This window comes from Tachyglossus aculeatus, chromosome 10, assembly GCF_015852505.1.
Source record: "Tachyglossus aculeatus isolate mTacAcu1 chromosome 10, mTacAcu1.pri, whole genome shotgun sequence".
NCBI lineage: Eukaryota > Metazoa > Chordata > Mammalia > Monotremata > Tachyglossidae > Tachyglossus > Tachyglossus aculeatus.
In genome coordinates, this window is record NC_052075.1 from 27,627,854 (window position 1) to 27,653,287 (window position 25,434).

The following is a 25,434-nucleotide window of genomic DNA, read 5'->3' on the forward strand; positions in this document are numbered from 1 at the left end:
CTCAGTTACCTCATCTATAAAATGGGGATTAAGACTGTGAGCCCCATGTGGGACAACCTGTTCACCTTGTAACCTCCCCAGCGCTTAGAACAGTGCTTTGCACATAGTAAGCGCTTAATAAATACCATTATTATTATTATTATTATTTCCTTGATTCCAACCCAGTGCATAGTACAGTAGTGAGCACTTAACAAATACCAAAATTATTGTTATTATTGTTAGTATTATTAATAAGACCAAGGTTCTAATCCCACCTGTGCCATCTGTCTGCTGTTCGTAAGACACTCAACTTCCCTAGCCTCAATTTCCTCATTTATAAAATGGATATTCAGTGCCTGTTCTCCTTTCTCCTTAGTCTGTGAACCCCAAGTAGGACAGCCCTAGGGTAGCTAAGGTTCCGCTATTAGGCAGTTGCTGTTCTTGGAGGGATTTTCTGACCTGTAGCGTGTTTTCATTTTGGATCACCATCATCCTCCCTGTTTCAGAAGTTGTTAAAATTACTTTTATCTGTGGTCCACCTTACTGTCGCTGTGGACCGCTGCCTTCTCCTGGAAATATTATCTAACCTTGGCTTATTGACTCTGTCCTCTCCTGATTCTCTTTCAGTCTCTCTGGCCGCTCATATTCAATCTCTTTCACAGACTCCTCCTTTGCCTCCCGCCCCCTAACTCTCGTCTCTCAAGGCTCAGTTCTGGGTCATCATCATCATCATCATCAATCATATTTATTGAGCGCTTACTATGTGCAGAGCACTGTACTAAGCGCTTGGGAAGTACAAATTGGCAACATATAGCGACAGTCCCTACCGAACAGTGGGCTCACAGTCTAAAAGGGGAAGACAGAGAACAAAACCAAACATATTCCTCTCCCTTGGGGAACTTATTTGTTCCCATGGCTTCAGCTATCAGCTCTCTCTGTGCGGATGATTCCCAATTCAAAATTTCCAGCCTTGATATCTCTCCTTTCTCTTCAGTCTCACATTTCCTTCTGTCTTCAGCCTGTTTCTACTTCGGTGTCCCACAGACACTTCAAACTTAACATGTCCAAAACAGATCTCCTCATCTTCCCACCCAAACCCTGTCTTCCTCGTAACTTTCCCATCACTGTAGTCAGCAGTACTATCCCCCCGTCTCGCAAGCCCAGAATCTTGGCATTATCTTCAACTCGTCACTCTCATTCAACCCACCTATTCAGTCTGTCATCAAATCCTGTCAGTTCTACCTTCACAACATTGCTAAAATCAGCTCTTTTCTCTCCATCCAAACGTTGAAGTACGGTGATCCAAGTACTTCTCCTGTCCTGCCTTGACAACCGCATCGTCCTTCTGGCTGACTTCCCTGCCTCTTCTCTCTTCCCACTTCAGGCCTCACTTCATTCGGCTGCCCACATCATTTTTCTAAAAAAAAATTCAGTCTATGTTTCCCCACTCCTCAAGAACCTCCAATGGTTGCCCATCCACCTCCGCATCTAACAAATTCCTTACCATAGTCCCTAAATCACTCAGTCACCTTGTCCCCTCCTGTCTTATCTCACTGATTTCGTGCTACAGCCCAACGCTTTCACTTCATTCCTCTAATATAAACTGTACTTCATTCTCATCTATCTCGCTGCTGACCTCTCACCCATGTCCTGCTGTTGCCCTGGAAAGTCCTCTCCCTTCATATCTGACAGACAGCTACTCTCCTCACCTTCAGTGCGTTATTGAAAATCCCATCTTCTCCAAGAGGCCTTCCTCGACTAAGCCCGTATTTCTCCTACTCTCTGTCACTTCTGCATCTCCCATTCACCTGGATATGTAAGCTCACTGTGGACAGGGAACGTATCTATCAACTCTTTTATATTGTATTCTCCCAAACACTTGGTACAGTGTTGATCGCCCACAGAAAGCGATCAGTAAATATGATTGATTGATATTCACCCCACCTTCAGCCACACAGCATGTAACACACATATCTTATTGTAATGTCTGTCTCCTCTAGACTGAAAGCTCCTTGTGGGCAGAGAATGGTGTCTGCCAACTCTGTTATATTGTATTCTTCCAAGCACTTAGTATAGTGCTTGGAGAAGCAGGGTGGCTCAGTGGAAAGAGCACGGTCTTTGGAGTCAGAGGTCATGGGTTCAAATCCCGGCTCCGTCAACTGTCAGCCGGGTGACTTTGGGTAAGTCACTTCACTTCTCTGTGCCTCACTTGCCTCATCTGTAAAATGGGGATTAAAACTGTGAGCCCCCCCCATGGGACAACCTGATCATCTTGTAAACACCCCAGCGCTTAGAACAGTGCTTTGCACATAGTAAGCGCTTAACAAATGCCATTATTATTATTATTATTATTATTATAGTGCTGTGCACACAGTAAGTGCTCAATAACTGCAATTGATTGATTAATCTTTGACACTCCTCTCACATTCACTCTGTTTCTAGATCCTTTGTTTTTTTTCTTCCAACATTTTCCAGATCTACGCTTTCCTCCACCTTCGGGAGGTGGCCCAAACCCACATCATCTCCTGGCTTAACTTCGACGTCAGGCTGATTACCTCCCCGCCTCTCTCTGGATTCTTTCTTCTGTAGTCACCCCTCACTTTGCCGTCATGATCATCTTCCTAAAATGCCATTCAGAATGCATTAATTTCTGCATCAAAAACTTACAGTGGCTACCCACATCTTGTTGCCCCGTGATTCATTCATCAGATAGTATGTGTTGAGCATCAAGGTGTACGAAATGCTAGGAAGAAACGCAAGGGTGAGAATTAGACCGTTCTTAGCCCCCAAGTGGCACAAAATCAAAGACTAAGAGGTGGATTAGGGAATTCTGTGCAACTCTACAAAGCACTTGGTCCTCGGCTTCGCACAGAGTAAGCAGTCAGTAAATACTGTTGATTGATTGCTTGAGTACAGCCACAAAAGAGCACGGGCTTTGGAGTCAGAGGTCGTGGTTTCAAATTCCTGCTCTGCCAGTTGTCAGCTGTGTGACTTTGGGCAGTTACTTAATCAATCAATCAATCAATCGTATTTATTGAGCGCTTACTATGTGCAGAGCACTGTACTAAGCGCTTGGGAAGTACAAATTGGCAACATATAGAGACAGTCCCTACCCAACAGTGGGCTCACAGTCTAAAAGGGGGAGACAGAGAACAAAACCAAACATACTAACAAAATAAAATAAATAGAATAGGTATGCACAAGTAAAATAAATAAATAAATAAATAGAGTAATAAATATGTACAAACATATATACATATATACAGGTGCTGTGGGGAAGGGAAGGAGGTAAGATGGGGGGATGGAGGGGGGACGAGGGGGAGAGGAAGGAAGGGGCTCAGTCTGGGAAGGCCTCTTGGAGGAGGTGAGCTCTCAGCAGGGCCTTGAAGGGAGGAAGAGAGCTAGCTTGGCGGATGGGCAGAGGGAGGGCATTCCCTCCCTCTTAGCTTCTTACTCCCTCTTAACTCCCTACTTAACTTCTCTGGGCCTCAGTTCCCTCATCTGTAAAATGTGGATTAAGACTGTGAGCCCCCCGTGGGACAACCTGATCACCTTGTAACCTCCCCAGTGCTTAGAACAGTGCTTGGCACGTAGTAAGCGCTTAATAAATGCTATTATTATTATTATTATTTTAAAATTTGTTGCTACCAGTTCTCCCTGCTGAGCCAGAGAGAACCTGAAGGAGTTCCAGGTAGCGGGTATCAGTTGTTGGGTGTCTTTCTGGTGTTCAAACTTTGGTTCTTCGAGGTTACAGGAGCAGGTGGGCTTCATGTTACCTCTGGATCCTCACATTGCCATACAGCAGAATGGGAGCCTCAGGAGGCGAGCAGGGAGGACAACTGCAGTGTGACTTTTAAGAGGCAGGTCTTGGCCCTTCCAAGTCGGAGGAGTTAGCGAGATCATTCACTGCTCCTGACCATTTGATTCAAGGTTCTCTAGCAGCTGTTTCTCTGGATAATCCTTCTCTTTTCTCACTACATCCCACCACACATATTCCTCTTTCCAGGCTAAGTTCCTAGCTGTACTGTACTCCTGATCCTCTCATGTCCGATCCATTTGAAACACTGTTCCCCCCGCGTGGAACTTTCCCCATGTCAAATCCACCAAACTGCACCCCTTTCCACCTTCAAAGTTCTCCTAAAAAAGCTACCTCCTCCTGGAAGGAAATTCCTCAAATTTGGTCCCCACCTCCAATCAGTAACAGCAATTAATAACAGTATCCGCAATTGTGGCGGTCGTTAAATGCTTATTGTGTGTCAAAGCACATACAGGTTTATCAGATTAGACACAGTTCCTGTCCCACTCATGGCTCAGTCTAAAGGGGAAGGGCGACCGGGAGAGGAACAGGTATCATCATCATCATCATCATCAATCGTATTTATTGAGCGCTTACTATGTGCAGAGCACTGTACTAAGCGCTTGGGAAGTACAAATTGGCAACGTATAGAGACAGTCCCTACCCAACAGTGGGCTCACAGTCTAAAAGGTATATAATTCTCATTTTACGGAGGAGAAAACTGAGGCACAGTTAAGTCAAATGAGTTGCCCAAAGTGGCAGAGATGAGATTCCGATTGAGGTCTTTTGACTCTCAGACTCATGCTTTGTAATCATCTAAGGAAACCATTTAAAAACAGTTGTTCTTTGCTGTAGTTTTTAAAAAAATTTCTGAGAACATTTTAAACCAAAAGAGTTTGGTGCTTTTATTCATTAGAGGTGTGAAATTATATTGTTTGGACCTGTTCTTCTTGCAGTAGACTGCATCAGTGTCTTTGCATCTTTTCATCTTCCCCTCTCAAGCTCCTCTTGTGCCTTTATTGAGAAGTCATTTCAACCCCATTTATTGTTTGTTTGAACTTGAGTATTGCTAGATTACGAGTAACGCCCAAGAAGGTAAACTTTTTTTAAAAAAAGATAAATGATTAACAAGCCATATTCAGGATTTATTGTGCTTTCCGGATCATGCTAAAAAGCAACCACAATGTCTGTTTCGAATATATGTGGATTTTGTTACGCTAAGTAACTGGAGCACTGTTGTTCTCCATCTCTATCCAACAGTAATAGTTGAATTTAGGGGTAATCTGTTCCCTAATCCATCCTGTTAATATTGATGCTAACAACAGTGTCTTGTGTTTTGTTTTTTTCCTTTTTTTTTTTATCAATGGGCTCCTTCCTGTGTGAATAATTATATGTCTAGAAACAGCCATGGAGTGATTTTGCTGTTCTGAATGGGGGAAAGATTAATAGTGACATTTGGAAGGCAAGTATATTGTCAGACAGTAGAGCATTTAATAATGTATTGTATTTTTTATTTTTTGCATGGCTGTGGCTGTATCTTTTTTCTCCTTCATAAATGTCATTCATATTTCAGGGACTGGGTGATGGGGCTTCTCACTAGAGTTATCCGGCTCAAAAACATATACCCTGTTTCCACCGGAAATTATTTCTGTTTCAGTTCAACGAGGTCATTCTTGTGTTGTAAGAAAAAGGTGCTTGCACTGAATGCATATTGAACTATCTGAGAATTCTATGCATGCCTTTTCTAACTTCACTTGAAATGCGTTCTGTGCTTCTTTGCAGAGAGGGCTTTTTTGTTTTAAATCTTTGGGCATCACCAGTAATATATTGGGAGAAATCCCTACTTCTGTCAAATTGTCTCTATCCCTAGGATCTGCATGCAGCCACCGTCAACCCTGACCCTAGTTTAAAAGAATTCGAAGGAGCAACGTTACGTTACGCTTCTTTGAAACTCAGGTAGGCCATTGGAATTTCCATGAGAATAACTTTAGTACGGCTAAGAGTTTGTGTACTTAACCAAGCCAACTTCATGCTTGTTATTTTGTGACAGAAATGCACCTCAAGTTGATGATGATGACTCTTCTAGTATCAACAGTGATCCAGAAGCCAAGGTTAGTAAGGAAGAAGTTTCCTGCGTAACTGGGGTGGGAGGAAGAAGGGGAATGCATAGACTTCAGCCTATGAAGCAGTGTGGTTCAGTGGAAAGAGCACGGGCTTTGGAGTCAGAGGTCATGATTCAAGTCCTGGCTCCGCCAGTTGTCAGCTGTGTGACTCTGGGCAAGTCATTTAACTTCTCTGTGCCTCAGTTACCTCATCTGTAAAATGGGGATTAAGACTGTGAGCCCCCCGCCCCAGGACAACCTGATCACCTTGTAACCTCCCCAGTGCTTAGAACAGTGCTTTGAACATAGTAAGAGCTTAATAAATGACATCATTATAAAAGTCCCTGGGGGATCAGTTCAGCCTTTGAGTCCCCTGCTTCCCAAGGTTAGCAGGGCATTGGAGGATGACTGGAAGGGCGTTTGAACAACCAGGTAGAAACCTCTGCCTCATCCTCCCAGAAGGAAACCGCACCGAAAAGGCCAGGAACTCAGCCCAATTTGTAGTTACAAGTACTTTCCCCAGATAATTAAGAGGGAGTCTGGGCTGACAGACACCAAGGGATTGGAGGCTTTCTGTCACCTCCTCCCACTCCTTGAACTCATTTCTCCAAGCACATGCAAACATGACCACACAGGAGCATGCAGGCACGCAGCCTCAAAAGTCCTGGCGAAGGCAGGGTCCTATAGAAAATTCATACACACAAAAGATACTGAAAAATACACACATACACACTGAGCATACTGGACTTCTGCTTTGCTTTACTACACCTCCTTGTCTATCCTCACATCTTTGGAGAGTGGGCTGATTTGGAAGTTGGCAGACAAATCCTAATATTCCTGGACATATTATCTCATGTGCCAATTTGTACTTCCCAAGCGCTTAGTACAGTGCTCTGCACATAGTAAGCGCTCAATAAATACGATTGATGATGATGAGTCCCTTTAGAATGCCGATGTATTATTTATTATTATTATTATTGTTCTTGTTGTCGATGTTGTTGTTTGTTAAGGACTTTTATGTGTCAAGCACTGTTCAGATGCTGGGGTAGATACACGTTAATTAGGTTGGGCACAGTCCCTGCCCCACTTGGGGCTCACAATCTGTCTATCATATATTTATTGCATTCTTTTTGTTTTTAATCACAGTATTAGAGTTCTTACTTCTGCTTATGTTTCACAATTTATGTCTGTCTCTCCCTTGAGATTGTAAGATTCTCGAGAGCAGTGACCTCATCCCCTAATAATATTGAATGTTCCCAAGTGCCTAATACGGTGTTGTCCACTTAATAGACACCCAGTAAATGGTTGTGATGAAGATAATGATGGTGATTTAGTAACAGCATTTGCTGATGGAGATCCTTGACTGAGTTTGCCTTAGTCATTTTTAGTCTAATTGACCGTTGATATTACTTTCTCATTTTAAAAAGTCTTCTTGTGTAAGTGATTCCAATCCGCAATCCTCATTTTGTGGGAGTTCCTGAATGACTAAATCAAGGAGCTTGGTAGATGCTATTATCTTCAGTTGGAAAAATTTCCCTGCAGATTGGAATTATTTTGGCTTCATGATTCCCTCATCTTTTAAAACAAACCAAGAAAAAAAACCTCTCTCGATCCCACTACACTGTCCAGGACCACCACGTCCCCCGCTCCTGATTCCTGTCCAAATTTCTCATGCAGATTTTAGACACCCTTACCTCCATTACCTCTCTTCCAACTACTTTCCTGACCATTTACCACCCAGTTTCTGCCTTCTTCATTCTACCGAAGCTGCTCCCTCCTTACTTGAGACGTCGAAGCAACCCTATTCTGTCCTAATCTTCCTCAACGTCTCGGCTATCCAAGAAACTGTGGAGGACTCCTTTTCTTGGAAATGCCATCTAGCCTCGGTTTCACTGATACAATTTGTAATTTGCCACAATTTGTACAATTTGCCAATACAAATACAATACAGATACAGTACAAATACAGTTTGCCAATTTGTACTTCCCAAGCGCTTAGTACAGTGCTCTGCACATAGTAAGTGCTCAATAAATACGATTGATTGATGATGATACGGTTTTCTCCTTGTCCTCCTGACCTCCCTGCCATTCCTGATTATTGATGATAATAAAAACTGGTGATTGTGATATTTATTGTGCAGTTACTTGCTGAGATGCAGCGTGGCCCAGTGAGAAGAGCACAGGCCTAGGAGTCAGAGGACTTGGGTTCTAATCCTGATTGGTGTGTGACCTTGGACAAGTCACTTAACTTTTCTGTGCCTCAGTTCTCCCTCCTACTTAGACTGTGAGCATCACTGTTACCTCCACTGTAAAATGGGTATTAAATCCTCCTCCCACTTAAATAGACTAAGAGCCCTATGTGCGACAGGGGCTGTGACCAACCATATAAACCCTATACACAGTTAATGCAGTGCTCTGCATGTAATAAGCACTCAGTAAATATGATTGATAGATTAATTAACTTGTATGTACTTGTATGAAAAGTGCTTTGACACATATGACGTGCTTAACAGATACCGTTTTAAAAAAAAACATTGAACTAAGCACTGGAATAGATACAAAGTAATCAGGGTGGACACAGTCCATAACCTACCTAGAGTTTGCGGTCTAAGTAGGAGGAAGAATGGATTTTTAATCCCCGTTTTATAGTTGAGGAAACAGAGGCCAAGCGAAGTTAAGTGATTTGCCCAGAGTCACATAGCAGGCAGGGGAAAAAGCCAAGGATAGAACCCAGTTTCTCCAACTCCCAGGTGTCTTGTTCTTTCCACTGTCCCCCCCCCTGCTTCCCTTTTGGCTTTTCCTCTGCCTTCCACCTGCTAACAGTTGATGCCCCTCCAAGCTAAATTCTGGGTTCTGACAGTTACTTTCATTATTATTATTATTATTATTATTAATTATTAAAAGTGCTTAACAAATATCATTGTTATTATTACTACTAATAATAATAATGGTATTTGTTAAGCGCTTTTATCACTTTTTTCCACTGACATATTCCCTCCTCCCCTTGACAGTCATGGCAGCACATTTTTTTTTTAAATGGCATTTGTTAAGTGCTTACTTCGTGTGTGGCACTGTTCTAAGTACTAGGATAGAGACAGAGCATTGTGCCAAGCGCTGGGATAGATACAGGGTAGTCACGTTGTCCCACGTGGGGCTTACAGTTTCAATCCCCATTTTTACAGATGAGGTAACTGAGGCACAGAGAAGTGAAGCGGCTTGCCCAAGGTCGCACAGCAGACAAGTGGCAGAGCCGGGATTAGAACCCACAACCTCTGACTCCCAAGCCCGATCTCTTGTCCCATTAGGCTACGCTGCTACTTTCCTTGGGGAGCTCATCTGCGTCACTATTCCTGGGAAAGGTTTGGCCTAGGAAACACCGTAACAGCAGCTCATTGCAAACCAGGAGCCTTTATTCCCACCCCCTTTCTGGTGGTTTTATCAGGTATCCGAAGGTCCAGGCACTCAGCAAGTGTTGCCTGCAAATCTGGCCTTTTATCACTTTTTTCCAAAGACATATTCCCTCCTCCCCTTGACGGTCATGGCAGCACATTGTTTTTTTTAAATGGCATTTGTTAAGTGCTCACTTCGTGTGTGGCACTGTTCTAAGCACTGGGATAGAGACAAATTAATCAGGCCGGACACAGTCCCTGTCCCACCTGGGCCACACAGTCTAAGTAATAATAATAATAATAATGATGGCATTCGTTAAACGCTTACTATGTGCAGAGCACTGTTCTGAGCGCCGGGAAGGATACACGGTGATCAGTTGGTGCTCACGTCTTCATCCCCGTTTTACAGATGAGGGAACTGAGGCACAGAGAAGTTAAGTGACTTGCCCAAAGTCACACAGCTGAGATTTGAACCCATGACCTCCGACTCCCAAGCCCGGTCTCTTTCCACTGAGCCGCGCTAACAGGTTTTGAATCCCCATTTTGGAGTTGAAGAAACTGAAGCACAGTTAACTGACTTGCCTAAGGTCACACAGCAGACAAGGGATAGAGGCGAGATTGGAACCCAGGTCTCCTGGCTCCCAAGTCCGGGTTTTATCCACCAGGCCACACATTGGGTCATCGTATTGATCGGTCCATTAGCCAGTCAGTGATCACCAGTATCAGAGTCTGCTTTTCCTGGTGAAACACACCGGGACCTGAAATTTTAGCTTTTCTGCTACGTCACAAATGAGTATTGCTCAAAAGTGAAGGTGCTGGAATCAAACTCCCTCTCCACTCCAGGAAGCACAGGGTTGGAGCCCAAGTTCCCGCCGCTGTGAAATTGGGCAGTGGGGAACGGGAAGGGAAGGGGAAGCAGTGTGGCCTCAGGCCCAGGAGTCTCCCAGAGAAAAGAAAGCCTAATCTGATGGGAATATGCAATGGGAATGTCATTTTTTTCAAGCAAGCAGTGTCTTTAATGTCCGATTTTGACAGTCTCTCCCCTCAACCCCCAACAACTTTTCAAACTGGATTCATGTTTTTAAATATAATAATAATGATGGCATTTATTAAGCGCTTACTGTGTTCAAAGCACTGTTCTAAGCGCTGGGGAGGTTACAAGGTGATTAGGTTGTCCCACGGGGGGCTCACAGTCTTCATCCCCATTTTACAGATGAGGTCACTGAGGCCCAGAGAAGTTAAGTGACTTGCCCAAAGTCACACAGCTGACAATTGGCAGAGCCGACATTTGAACCCATGACCTCTGACTCCAAAGCCCGGGCTCTTTCCATTGAGCCACGCTGCTTCTCAGCATGTTCCCCGCTCACAGCGAGTGTACCGTCTAGAGGGGGAAACAGACAGTAATATCAATAAATAAATTATAGATATGTACATAAGGGCCGTGGGGCCGAGGGAGAGGTGGATCAAGGGTGCAATTCCTAGTGCAGTGTCAACTCAGACGAGAGTGGGAGAAGAGAAGCAGCCTGGCCTAATGGATAGAGCACGGGCCTGGGATTCAGGAGAACCAGGGTTCTAATCCTCGCTCTGCTGTGTGACCTTGGGCAAGTCACTTCACTTCTCTGGGCCTCAGTTACCTCATCTATAAAATGGGGATTAAGTTTGTGAGCCCCATGTGGGACAGGGACAACCTACCCCAGCGTTTAGTACGGTGCCCGGCACATAGTAAACACTTAACGAAAGCCATTAAACCCCTTCAAAACATATACGGACTTTGGAGTCAGAGGTCGTGGGTTCAAATCCCGGCTCCGCCAATTGTCAGCTGTGTGACTTTGGGCAAGTCACTTAACTTCTCTGTGTCTCTCAGTTACCTCATCTGTAAAATGGGGATTAAGACTGAGCCCCCACTGGGACAACCTGATCACGTTGTAACCTCCCCAGCGCTTAGAACAGTGCTTTGCACATAGTTAGCGCTTAATAAATGCCAATATATGTTGGGCCCTATTCTGCCTATAGCTAGCTAATGTTATCTCTGGACTGTAAGTTCATCTCTGGACTGCAAAACTTCCATTTGGAAATGTCCTGGAGGCAAGAGAAGATACAAAATTGCTAAGGAGAGAGGTCAGGAGAGGTCAGGACTACAAAGATAGATTTGGGAGTCATCCAGGAAAGTGAGAGGTATCGGAAGAACTGCGAAAGAGACCGAGAAGGAGCAACTAGAGATGTAGGGATAGAGCCAGGAGAGGACTGAGTCAGAGAAACCAAAGTTAGATCAAATTAGATTGCGTTTGCAGGAGAAGATTGTGCCCCAAGACGTCATGGAGCATGGAGATTTGGCAAGAAGGTGGTCACTGGCGACCTTTAGAGAGAGCAGTTTCAGTGAAGTGGAAGGCAAAACCTGGATCGCAGTGGGTCAAAGAGGGAGTTGGAGGAGAGGAAGTGGAGGCAGACGATGCATATAATCCATTCATATTATCCACCATTGTGGGTGACACTGAGGCCTTTCTCTGGGGAATTCATTTTGAGTTTTATTAAATTGGGCATCGTGTGACTAAAATTGCCATAGTTTTCTTTCAGTGTTACACGGAGCTCCAGCCGGCCCTGTGATCATCATCATCATCATCATCAATCGTATTTATTGAGCGCTTACTATGTGCAGAGCACTGTACTAAGCGCTTGGGAAGTACAAATTGGCAACAAATAGAGACAGTCCCTACCCGACAGTGGGCTCACAGTCTAAATGTTCTATCTGTCTGTCTGTCTGTCACAGTCTAATAGTCTGTGATGTTCCAATTAGCCGGTCCTAATGTCTGATGTAGACACATCAGTGTCTAGACACAGTCGTCTAGACTGTGAGCCCACTGTTGGGTAGGGACCGTCTATGTATGTTGCCAACTTGTACTTCCTAAGCACTTAGTCCAGTGCTCTACACACAGTAAGCGCTCAATAAATATGATTGAATGAATGAATGAATGATGTAGGAATTGTAACAGCCTTGTCTGCCCCGAGTGTACAGTTAATTAGATCGAATGCCCTCCAGGGGCAAAAACAGAGTCTTGGCAGCGTGGCTCAGTGGAAAGAGCGTGGGCTTTGGAGTCAGAGGTCATGGGTTCAAATCCTGACTCCGCCACTTGTCAGCTGTGTGACTTTGGGCAAGTCACTTAAGTTCTCTGTGCCTCAGTTACCTCATCTGGAAAATGGGGATTAAGACTGTGAGCCCCCCGTGGGACAACCTGATCACCTTGTAACCTCCCCAGCGCTTAGAACAGTGCTTTGCACATAGTAAGTGCTTAATAAATGCCATCATTATTTTTATTATTATTATAATGATTAGTGCAGTGCTTAGTATATGATGCACCACTCTGAGTGGAGAGTCCCCATCAATCCACCAGTGGTATTTATTGAGCACTTACTGGGTGCAGAGCACTAACTCTTTTTGATAAGTAGGTGTGGGAGTCTGCCGTGTGACCTTGGGCAAGTCACTTCACTTCTTTGTGCTTCAGTGACCTCGTCTGTAAAATGGGGTTTAAGACTGTGAGCACCATGTGGGACAGGGACTGTGTCCAACCTGATTAACTTATATCTACCCCGACGCTTAGACTAGCGCCTGGCACATTGCTTAGCAAATACCATAAACAAAGAAGCAACAAATAAGTCAGAGAGCTTGGACAGGAATGGGAAGCGGGAGGTGGAGTGATAGCTGGATGGTGTCCTAGGGATAAAACAGGCATGCTTTCTCTCTCATCTCAGAACATTATTCATTCTTTGGTCTTTTAATGCAAGGTTCCAAATAATAATAATAATAATGATGGCATTTGTTAAGCGCTTACTATGTGCAAATCACTGTTCTAAGCGCTCGGGGGGGATACAGTGTGGTCAGGTTGTCCCACATGGGGCTCACAGTCTTAATCCCCATTTTTACAGATGGGGTAACTGAGGCTCAGAGAAGTTAAGTGACTTGCCCAAGGTCACACAGCAGATATGTGGCGGAGCTGAAGAAGAATCAGACTTGTTCAAAATCCTAATGATTTCTGTCTTGTGTCTCTTTTTTCGTCATTTTGACCCCTTTCTTTCTGCTGCAGAGAGCACTCCCCTGTTCTCTGCTTGGTGTTTTCCCTGAGTGTTCGGGAGGAAATATGTGATTTCTAGTGCAATATCCCTGTTTCTCCTATTAAATGACTTTGGATGGAAACCGTCTATGTTAGTAACCTTTGCTTTGAAGGAGGTTTCCCTGGGTACTTCTATTGTGATCTGAAAAAGAGCCATGTTTGTGTACAGTATTTTAGAAGAAATGGTGACAATTTGCTCAGATCTCATGTGGCACCGGGAGGTATAACTGTTTTGTGCACCACTTGGGCCCGGTGGAGAACTTGGAAGCCACCCTCGAAGGCTCACTTTGGCCTTGGGGGAAGAGTCAACTGAATCTGGGACAATTGGAAGGAAGGATTGGAGGAAATTGAGGGGAGAAGCAAGGAAAGCCAGGGACCCTCAGGCACAACTCTCTCTTGGCTTCTGGATCTTGTTCATTCATTCAATCATATTTACTGAGCACTTACTCTGTGCAGAGCACTGTACTAAGCACTTAGGAGAGTACAGTATAACAGTAAGCAAGGCACAGTCACAGTGAGCTTACAGTCAGAATCAACTCACAAACTTGGGGGTTTCCAGGCGACCACACTGGAAAGTGTGCTAGGGCTCTGAGGGCCGACTTTGGTCAGTAGCCTTGAAAGTCATCCGTGCCATTTGGGGAGATTTGAATCCATTACATCAACTGGTGGCAGGCTGGGGGATTTGGAGTGCATATGCTGGAGTTATCCTGGAATGGAAAGGGAAAATGAGGCAATCTGAGGGCCCTCTTTTCCATGGGGTGGGTTTGCCCTGTGACACGTTTCCAAGTCTGACTCTAGGAAGATTATACAGTACAGTGGGTCTTGAGTTTCAAACTTCAGCTGTGCCCTCCATGGGGCCAGGGGTAAATTTGCCATGCATTTTTTTTTTCGCTTCTGGCAGTTCTTTATGCTATTTGTTAGGAGCTTACCATGTGCCAGGCACTGTTTTAAGCGCTGGGGTAGGTACAAAGCAGTCGTTTGTAAAGTGCTATAGGCAGGAGCCCTTGAGTCCAATCTTTGACTACCGTCTTTCTCTCCTCCCCTGGTCTCCCCAGGTCCCCTGCCTCACCGTTTAAGGTGATGGGGCACATCAAAGAAGTGTTTCACAAAATAGCTCTAGAGCCTTTGAAATTCAAAGTAAAACTTGATTTTCTTCCCCCCGTAGGGAGTACGTTCTATAATAATTGCTCGTCCAACATTGCTGACTCTTCTTTTGCATTCTAGAGGGTATTTTGCCCCACTTCAACGTTTCTTTTAAAAAGTAATGAAAAATGTCCTTAGCTTTTGAACCATTCTCTCTCTCTTGCAATAACATTGACAGCGATAAAATTACTCAGCCCGTACTCGTTGTAAAGAGGGCTTGCGGATCAACTTCACCAAAGTCTCTTGCCATTTGTTTCAGTGCTTCGCCGTGCGCCCTCTGGGATGGGTTGAAATGGCAGAAGAAGATCTCGCCCCCGGTAAAAGCAGCGTTGCCGTCAACAATTGCATCAGACAGCTTTCATACTGCAAAAATGATATCCGGGACACCGTGGGCCTCTGGGGTGAGGTAAGGAATCTAGTAGGTTTGTTCTGCAGTTTTTCCTCTTTACAAACTCAACCATCCCGTTGTTAAAATACTCATCCTGAATACTGCAGCGATAAAAGAGTTGGAAAAGTTGATGTGCATTTATTAAAAATGAAGGGATTTGCATTGTGCCTTCTTGTGATTTCCATGTACCTTCTTGTGTGGGAACTGTCCGGAAAACTTCCAGAAGTCTCCTGATACTAAGAAGAAGAAGAAGAATGATGGTATTCGTTAAGCGCTTACTATGTGCAAAGCACTGTTCCAAGCGCTGGGGAGGTTACAATGTGATCAGGTTGTCCCATGGGGGGCTCACAGCTCTAATCCCTATTTTGCAGATGAGGTAACTGAGGCACAGAGAAGTGACTTGCCCAAAGTCACACAGCTGACAGTTGGCGGAGCAGGGATTTGAACCCATGACCTCTGAAGCCCGCCCGTGATCTTTCCACTGAGCCAAGTAGAAGAATCCAACTCCCTGCCAGAAACTCCCTTGTTAAGTGAGGCTGGGTTTGGGGAAGGTTTTCTAAGTCCTGGAAAGGTCCAATTCCTATTGTCACCATGCAGGTATTTGCAGTGATTTATATCCTTGGCACTTGGAGCTCACCAAGTAACTGCAATATTTCAACCAATCCATCAGTGATATTTATTGAGCAATTGTCATGTGCTATTGTACTAAGCACTTGGAATCCATAACTAAACTTCATAACCACCGCAGCCAACTCTAAGCTACTGTTTCTTCTTTATCCCTGTGGATTACATCGTCTGATGTGTGACCGGAAAGATCTCTGTCTATACATTTAATGAACTGACAACTCCTTGATTGGTCCGTGGTTTGCATCTGGAGTGTGATGTGAACCATGTATTTCATCTTCACCTGATAGTTGCTCAGATATTATATAGGATAGGTGCAGGTGTTTTATAGGTGCCTTGATGGTGTAGAAGAAGCTTTTGAGTTTAGGAGAGGCTCTGTCTGTTACTTGTTTTTTCCAGGGAAGTTGGTTGCTTTTCCATTTTGATGGCTTCCCTGATTATCCCCGACTATTCAAATGGGTTCATTTGGGTGGTGATCTGGGTTCCTTCAAAGTCATGTTGTAGGAGGCTGTCCCGCTTCTTTTTTCTACTGGAGATATCAACACCTCAGCTTTAAAAGGGTACGGTATTCTTTATCTATTTTAGTAATATTTCAGTTCTTCTACTCAGATTCTGTTTTGCCTTGGTTCCCTGCTGTTGTAGCGATTTACCAGTCCAGTTTGTGCTTCCCACTGGCTGCTATTGTTGGCTTGCTATCCGCTGATCTTGTCCGCATGAGTAAAATTAAAAGCATTGGTGACCCAAGATTCTGTTCTATTTTGGACAGTCCCATTTCTGAATCCAGGTCGACACTTCCACTTGAGGAAACAGCCCGTATAGTGGAGGGGAGGTATTTCTGTGGTCTCTCCTAGTCACAGTACGTGGCCTGGCTCAGCTTTGGATTGAATCCTATTTAGCTTGCACCATGTCTTTGATACCTGCTTGCTTCCTTCAATTGTCTCTTGAGGAGACTCTGCCCACCATTGGTCCATTGTTTTTCTGCAATTTCAGCCATCATCTGTCCTCTGAACATGGTGCCTTCGGTCATCTATGGATCAAAACAGTGAAGGCAGAACCTTCTCTTTTCTTGCAGATGAGCAAATCATTGTCCAACACAGCTGTCCTGTTTTTATTGAAACTGATCCATGTTGCATTTTGCCTCTAGCTCTATCATCAAATGGGTTGGATTGGTGTATTTTTATTCTTCATCAAAGGGAGAATAAGTTCAGCACATCCTCTTTTTCTTCATCATTTATATGACTAGAGCTTTTCAGGCAGTATTCACTGGTCATTCTATTCATTGGTCATTACCTTGGTCTTCAAGAGATTTATTCTGAGACCAATTTATTCTGAGACCAATTTCCCACTACCGCTTCTGCAATTCTGCATCATTTGTGAATATAACAACACTCATCGGTATAGAAGCATTGTCATTTGCTCTTCAGCAATACTAATTTTCTTTCCTAATTGAGATTTTTTGAATAGCGACTTGATTTTATTGTACCTGTGAATAGCAGCTCAGTCTCGTTGTACTTGTGAACAGCTTAGGGTGGAGTATGCTTCTATGCAGTATCATTCATCACAGACTATAGATCAGTTTGAATTTCATCCTGCAACTGCTGCTTCTCTCTTCCAAGAGTTCTGTATTTGTCAGGCTGATTTCAGTTTTGTTGAAAACAAAAATAGCTCTGGGTTCCATTAAGTCAAATGGCTTCATGCACTCAATGAACACAGAGCAAATTGGAGTTAAGTATTCTCTGCATTTTCATGGTTTCTTTCAGAGGAATCAGCTTGTATTCTGGTGCTGGGCAGTCTGAGCACATTCTAGATTGTGCTACAGTGCTCTGCACATAGTAAGCGCTCAATAAATACGATTGATTGATTGATTTAGTCAAACTTGGGAAAACCCTTTGGGTGAAGATCACTTACCGTACAGTAGTTTTTGAAGAACTTCCGATTGTCCTTTGGTCATCAATAGTATTGTTTTTCTTCTTTCCCAAGTACTCAGGGTGGCTTGTTCACAAAATATCCTGGGAAATATTGTGCTGATATTTCAATAAAGATATACTCAACTTAAAGATATTCAAGCTCTTTGGCCTGGACATTTTATACATTTCATACCATGAGCATTCTATACAATTTCATCTCGGTTTATTTCTAGCCACCCTGAAAGCTTGAAGATGTTTGTCCAAATCTCGTACAACTTGATTGTTTTCCTCTCCCCATTTTCATTTTTCAGTGCCAGTAGTAAACTTGCATTTTATCTTATGCATATATCCCAAATTGATTTATTTCATATTAATATCTGTCTCCCCATCTACGCTTCTTGTGGGCAGGGAATCTGCCAACTTTGTTATATTGTACTCACCCAAGAGCATAGTAAGCTCTTAAGAAGTAATAATAATATAATAAGTAATAAGTAAACCCTTAATAAAAATGACAGATTGATCTTGTCAGGAGTCGATTTGAGGGTGGCTCAGTTACAGTCATAGGCCCATCTGGTTGTTTATTTCAATATGTAAGATGTGCCACAAATGAAGCCGCAAGTTCCAGGTGGGTTCGTCGGTGAAAAGTACACTGTTTTTGCTTGGTGTTTTTGCAGGGAAAAGACATGTACCTGATCCTGGAGAACGACCTGCTTACTCTGGTTGATCCAGTGGCTCACAGCGTCCTTCACACTCAGCCCATCGTGAGCATCCGCGTCTGGGGAGTGGGCCGCGACAATGGCCGGTGAGTCTGCAGCTTCTTGCTCTTGGGACCAAGCGTCTCTGCAGGCGCCCCATCCCAAATCTTTAAGTTCCAACCCATTTTTGTTCTCATTGTGGCACTGGATTTGTTTGTTTCAAAATATTAAAATATTTACCATCACTTCCACGGGAAGCAGCGTGGCCTAGAGGAAGGAGTTTGGGCCTGAGAGTCAGAGGATCTGGGTTCCAGTCCCGGATCTGCCACTTGTCTGCTGTGTGACCTTGGGTAAGTCACTTCTCTGGGCCTGAGTTTCCTCTCCTACCTAGACTGTGAGCCCCATGTGGGACAGGGATTGTGGCTGACCTGATTAACTTGTATGATAGTAGTAATAATAACAATAACGGTATTTGTTAAGCGCTTACTATGTGCCAAGCTCTGTTCTAAGCGCTGGGGAGATTCAAGGTCATCAGGTTGTCACACATGGGGCTCACAGTCTTTATCCCGGTTTTACAGATGAGGTAACTGAGGCACAGAGAAGTGAAGTGATTTGCCCAAAGTCACACAGCTGATAAGCAGCGGAGCTGGGATTCGAACTCATGCCCCCCTGACTCCCAAGCCCGGGTTCTTGCCACTAAGCCACGCTGCTTCTCTACCGTACATCTTGTATCTTGTGTCGACCGTACCACAGTAAGCGCTTAACAAAAGCCGTACTCTTCAAGTAGGATTAGGTATTTGGGGTGTATCCTCCCCGAAGAAGTGATGCTTAATATTTTTGAGTTCAGTTTGAGCTAACTAAACCTTAATTGTGTAGCATTTATCATGGGTTAGGTGCCGTGGGGATTAGAAAGAATGTAACAGAGATACGAAGATTTGGTCCCAATCTTCAGACTATAGTCATGGCGGGAGATAAAACAGTAGTTGAATGTTGAATTGACTCACTTGCCTGTTTATGTAATTCTGGAAATACCACGTTGGGATATAAAGGTTATTTGAGTTTATTCCTGGAACCGAGAAGTCATTGAAGGTTTGTTGAGGGCAGTGTATTTTGAATCAACTGTAGAAAAGTAGGGATTCAGTGTAGTGCAAGAGTGGGATGAAGTGTCTTAGATGGGAAGATTTCTATTCTTGAACAGACAGGGAGCATCTTCATTCAGTCGTATTTATTGAGCGCTTAGTGTGTGCAGAGCACTGTACTAAGCGCTTGGGAAGTACAAGTTGGCAACATATAGAGACGGTCCCTACCCAACAATGGGCTCACAGTCTGGAAGGGGGAGACAGACAACAAAACAAAGCATGTGGACAGGCCTCAAGTCATCAGAATAAATTGAAGTAAAGCTAGATACACATCATAATCTTAATACCATTAGGTTAGACTGAACCCAGTGACTTGGTAATGTCTTTCAAACTTCCCTTTTCTGGATGGGTCCAACTTTGCCTCCACTAACCGGAACAATTGCAGACGGAGGTGGGCCGCTCTGGGAAAGAGGTGTCCCTGGTGTCACTATGGGTTGGAGATGACTCGACGGCATAAGACAAAACCAACTTTGCCAAATGTGCAATCGCTCAGTTCTTGGTTTTCATTAACATCAGAAGAGAAAAATCAACCGTACTAATGAAAATAATAATAACAGTATCATTATTGTGGTGATTTGAAGTGCAAGTTCTAAGTGCCATGTACTAAATCTGAAATAGACACAAGGTAATCAGGTCAGACACATGGATCTCACGGTCTAGTTAGGAGGGAGAACAGGTATTGAATCCCCATTTTACAGATAAGGAAACTGAGACACGGAGAAGCCCAGTGACTTGCCCAAGTTCATCCAACAGGCAACTGATAGAGTGGGATTAGAATCCAGGTCCTCTGACTTCCAAGCTTGTTCCCTTTCCAAGGAGGCCTCACGGCTTGCATTAGTAATAATTAATAATAATAACAATAACAATAATAATGGTATTTGTTAAGCGCTTACTCTGGTGGTGGATTGGGAAGCTTGGTGCTAGAACAGGATAAAGATCAGGAATTCCTTAAGCAGAGGACATCAAAACACATTTCAGTTGCCCAGGGACCTTGGAACTGAGTTACCTTTCAAAGAAGTGAAATAAGAGTTGTGTTTCTCACTGCTAATACTCTGAGCTTTTTCCTTCTTGGAAGAATGACGTTTGCTGGCATCTGATTGTTTTAAAAATTATAAATATAGTAATAAACATGAATCCAATTTGAAGGTTTTCAGGGTGGAGGCATATGAGATTGCCAGAATTTAACATTAAAGACTTTGCTTGCATTCCCATTTTCTGTTCCCCATCAGATTAGGCTTTCTTCTCTCTGGGAGAACACTTAATATGATTAAGATAAAATGATGATTAAGATAAGATGATTAAGATTGTACTTCCCAAGTGCTTAGTACAGTGCCCAGCACACAGTAAGCGCTCGATAAATATGATTGAATGAATGAATGAATAAAAAGTAAAGAAGTATACCACATGCTTTGGGGACAGTAAATCTTTTCTTTGTTTTTATTTCTTTAAGTGCTTTCTGGGTGCCAGGCACTGTACTAAGTGTTGGGATAGATACAAGGTAATCAAGTTGGACACAGTCCATGTCCCACATGGGGCTCATAGTATTAATCCCCATTTTACCAAGGCACAGAAGAGTTAAGTCATTTGCCTAAGGTCACACAGCAGACATGGGATTAGAACCCAGGTCCTTCTTGCTCTATCCATTAAGCCACGTTGCTTCCCCTTTTATCAAAAAGGGGCACATGCAATATTCTGAATGTTCAGTGGTTTGCCATTTTACAGAGCTCAGATCATCTTTGTGAAATGTCCTCTAACGAGTATAAGGTAATCACATTCCTAAATATAGTCAGAGGGCTTTTACTGTCAACAGCATAATCCTTTGTGGGCTAGTTTAGAGTAATTGTCCTGAGAATTAAACATTGAATAGTACTCATCATTTGAATTTAGATTTCTTAGAATAAATCCGTAAAACCTCTGCAGGCCATTTGTTGTGGTGGCCCAAAATCTCACAGGGTGTCAGTTGTACATGTGAATTGCCAAATACTATTTAAAAGGTAAGTATTACATGTGTCATTTTCTCTTAATTGTCATCGAACTCCTCGTGGGTACAGAGCATTATACTAGTAGGCACTTTTGAAATATTTGGAAAGCAAAGAGCAGTCTCCCAAGTGCCCCATACAATGCATTACACACAGTAGAAGCAGCGTGGCTAAGTAGAAGCAGTGTGGCTTAGTGGATAGATCACGGGTTTGGGAGTCAGGAGGACCGGGGTTCTAATTCCGACTCTGCCACGTGTCTGCTGTGTGACGGTATCGCAGCAGGTTTTCTTAACTTCTCTGGGCCTCGTTACCTCATCTGTAAAATGGGGGTTAAGAGTATGAGCCCCGTATGGGAACGGAATTGTGTCCAACCTTAACTTGTATCTACCCCAGCGCTTAGAGCCGTGCTTGGCGCATAGGAAGTGCTTAACAAGAACTGTAATTACCATCTATTATGGTATACAGTAAGCATTCAGAGAACTAGCTTTCCCGGATTGTTGTATTGTCCCTGTCTTTGTGAATTAACTCGCACTCCCGGCTATAGAGTGGCTGCTGAGCCTCCTCCTCTGCTTTGGCCGTCACTCCTTAATTCCGTTAGAACCCCAAGCAGCATCTCCCTTCGTTCACCATTCGCAAGCAGCCCCTGTGATTTTAGTCCAGACGTGGAGCAGATCTATCTGTTAGTTCACCTCCCTCATTTGTCCATTCATTCATTCGATCGTAATTATTGAACGCTCGCTGTGTGCAGAGCGCTGTACTAAGCACTTGGAAAATACAGTTCAGCAAAAAAGAGAGACAATCCCTGCCCGCGCCGGGCTTACAGTCTAGAAGGGGAAAGACAGACATCAAAACAAGTAAACTGGTATCAATATAAATAGAATTATAGATATATACACATCAAAACAAGTAAACAGTCATCAATATAAATAGAATTATAGATATATACATATGTACGTAAGTGCTGTGGGGGAGGGAAGAGCAAAAGGAAATGAGTCGGGCAACGCAGAGGGGAAGGGGAGCTGAGAAAAAGGGGGTCTTAGTCTGGGAAGGCCTCTTGGAGGAGGTGAGCCTTCAGTAGGGCTTCGAAGCATGAGGCATCCATTGTGTGAACAGAGTTGAGTTTATTGCTTACGTCCCCTGGCAGCCCACCCTCTCTACTAACAAACTACTGGCCCACACGTGCATTTTTATTACGGCAGTTGGCCTGAGCACAATATTGGTCTGACACTCTCCTTGTTCTCCGGCTGCTCATTCTCAGCCTCTTTTGTGGGCTCCTCCTCTGCCTCTGTCACCCGTCGTCCGGGGACGGGTTCGTTCAGGGATCGGCGAGGCAAGAGAGGGCGAGAGGCCGGGGACGGAAAGCCTAAGCTTTATATGAAATTTATTCCGCGAGGGGAATTGAATTTATGTAATTGTTTAGGCGCAATGGATTGAGCTTCCCTTTTGGGAGGAATATAATCAGTTGGCAATATTAGAGCTTCCCTACACGGGAGGAACACAATCATCCGTTAATCGCGCGTGGGTGAGTTGGCTAACTCTCACCCATGTGCACTTCCCACTCGGGAAGAATCCACTTACTTTCCCACATGGGAAGAATTCATTCCATTCCCCGCGCACGTGGTGGGCGGCTAGCTCTCACAATGTGCTCTCCCTACATGGGAGGAATCCACTCGTAATTCCCATCAGCAGCGGGATACCTGGGTCCCACCCACGAGACACTCACCCGTCCCGCAGCCCTTGCCTCAGTGTGTTGGTTCTGGTTGTGGAGCGGGCATCTGGCCTGGGCAGGGAGAGACACGTGGGCTGCTCCTGCTGCTACGTGTCCTGGTGTTCTGACCCCGAAGGTCAGAGGTGACAGGTGTTTATTGCCTGTGCCCCTAGGCCATTCCATCTTCCGGCCTCAGTCTATCCAATCTCTGCCCTCCCCGCCTCCTCCATACCTAATTTGATTGGCACGGGGGCGAGGGACACCTTCTGTATTCCCAGCTTGGGCTGTCAATCTAGCAGATTTGGTCGTGGGGGTGGTCTCCCACCCTCACTTCTGAGTTCCGCCTGCTGGCTCAGGGGGTCACGAGATAGCTTTTGACCTTGAGATGGCCGGTACCCGAGGGTCACCTCGAGACAGCCTCCCACCTCCTAACTAGGAGTCCCTGTAGATTCAGTCTGGGTCCCCTTCTATTCTCCATGTACACCCACTCCCTTGGAGACTCACTCGCTCCCATCTCTTTACAGATGATTCCCAAATCTTCATCTCCAGACCTGATCTCTTTTCCTTCCCTGCAGTTCTGTATTTCCTCCTGCTTCCAGGACACCTGTCTTTGGATGTCCGGCCACGTCTTAGAGAAGCAGCGTGGCTCAGTGGAAAGAGCCCGGGCTTTGGAGTCAGACGTCATGGGTTCAAATCCCGGCTCTGCCAATTGTCAGCTGTGTGACTTTGGGCAAGTCACTTAACCTCTCTGGGACTCAGTTCCCTCATCTGTAAAATGGGGATTAAGACCACGAGCCCCACGTGGTACAACCTGATCACCTTGTATCCCCCAGTGCTTAGAACAGTGCTTTGCACATAGTAAGCACTTAACAAATACCATCATTATTATCTTAACCTCAAACCTAACATGTCCAAAACAGAACTCATCATCTTCCCACCCAAACCCTGAAAGTCCCCTGACTTCTCTATCACTGTAGACAGCACCACCATCCTCCCTGTCTCACCAGCCCGCACTTTGGCATTATCCTCGACTAAAATCTCTCATTCACCCCACCTATTCAGTCTGCCACCAAATCCCATTGATTCTACCTTCAAAACATGGCCAGAATCTGCCCTTTCCTCTCCATCCAAACTGTTAGTATGCTGATCCAAGCTTTTATCCTATCTTTCATTGAAGACTGCATCCTTGCTGACCTCCCTGCCTCTTGTCTCTTCCCAATCCAGCCGTACTTCACTCTGCCGCCCAGATCACTTTTCAAAAAAAAAATTCAGTCCGTGTTTCCCCTCTCCCCAGGAACCTCCGGTGGTTGCCCATCCACCTCTGCATCCAACAGAAACCCCTTACCATTGGCTTTAAAGCACTCAATCGCCTTGCTCCCTCTTATCTTACATCACTGATCTCCTACTACATCGCAGCTCGCTCACTTCACTCTTCGAACACTAATGTACTCACTGTACCTCAGTCTCATCTATCTCGCTGTTGACCCCCCTCTCCCATCATGAAACTTCCTATCCCTCCATAGCCAAAAGACCACCCCCTCCCCACCTTCAAAGCTTTATTAAAATCCCATCTCTTCTAAGATATCTTCCTTAACTAAGCCTTAATTTCTCCAACTGTCTCTCCCTTCTGTGCTGCCCTTGCACCTGGGTATGTATCCATTAAGTACTTGATATTCACCCCACCCACAGAACTTTTGTGTGTATCTTTTAATTTATTTTAATGATTGTCTCCCCTCCCTCCTTGTGGGCAAGGAAAATGCCTGCCAATTCTGTTATAACTCTACTCAACTAGTGCTTAGTAATAATAATAATAATAATAATAATAGTAATAATGTCATTTGTTAAGCGCTTACTATGTACAAAGCACTGTTCTAAGCTCTGGTAAGGATACAAGGTGATCAGATTGTCCCGCATGGGGCTCACAGTCTTAATCCCCATTTTACAGATGAGGTCAACTGAGGCACAGAGAAGCTAAGTGACTTGCCCAAGGTCACACAGCTGACAATTGGCGGAGCTGGGATTTGAACCCATGACCTGTGACTCCAAAGCGCAGGCTCTTTCCACTGAGCCACGCTACAGTGCTGCACACATAGTAAGCACTAACTAAATAGGACTGATTGGCCGCTTCCCTTCCCACCCACATAGTCTACTTCTCAGGCTTAGTGTCGGTTAGTAAATCAGTCAACGGTATTTACTGAGCAGTTACTGTGTGCAGAGCACTGTACTAAGCGCTTGGGAGAGTACAATACAACAGTAAGCAGACACACTCCCTGCCCACAACGAGCTTACAGTCTAACATCGCCAGGATCTGCCCTTTCCTCTCCATCCAAACCGCTACCTTGCTGGTTCAATCTCTCATCCTATCCTGACTGGATTACTGCATCAGCCTCCTCTCTGATCTCCCATCCTCCTGTCTCTCCCCACTTCAGTCTATACTTCACTCTGCTGCCCGGATTACTTTGTACAGTAACGCTCTGGAC

At 44.4% G+C, this 25,434-nt stretch overlaps 1 protein-coding gene across 9 annotated transcripts in view; it reads left to right on the plus strand.

Moving 5' to 3' along the window:
- APBB2 (amyloid beta precursor protein binding family B member 2) overlaps nucleotides 1-25,434 on the plus strand; it is a 125,621-nt gene that overhangs the window by 67,042 nt on the left and 33,145 nt on the right. For 6 of the 9 annotated variants that reach the window (XM_038752137.1, XM_038752136.1, XM_038752139.1 and 3 more), the window contains 5 exons: nucleotides 5,175-5,237; nucleotides 5,646-5,731; nucleotides 5,826-5,886; nucleotides 14,774-14,920; nucleotides 18,108-18,235. In XM_038752137.1, coding sequence (XP_038608065.1) covers nucleotides 5,175-5,237; nucleotides 5,646-5,731; nucleotides 5,826-5,886; nucleotides 14,774-14,920; nucleotides 18,108-18,235 — 485 coding nt within the window. The remainder of the gene's footprint in view (nucleotides 1-5,174; nucleotides 5,238-5,645; nucleotides 5,732-5,825; nucleotides 5,887-14,773; nucleotides 14,921-18,107; nucleotides 18,236-25,434) is intronic. The other 3 variants (XM_038752142.1, XM_038752143.1, XM_038752144.1) reach the window with 1 other exon arrangement.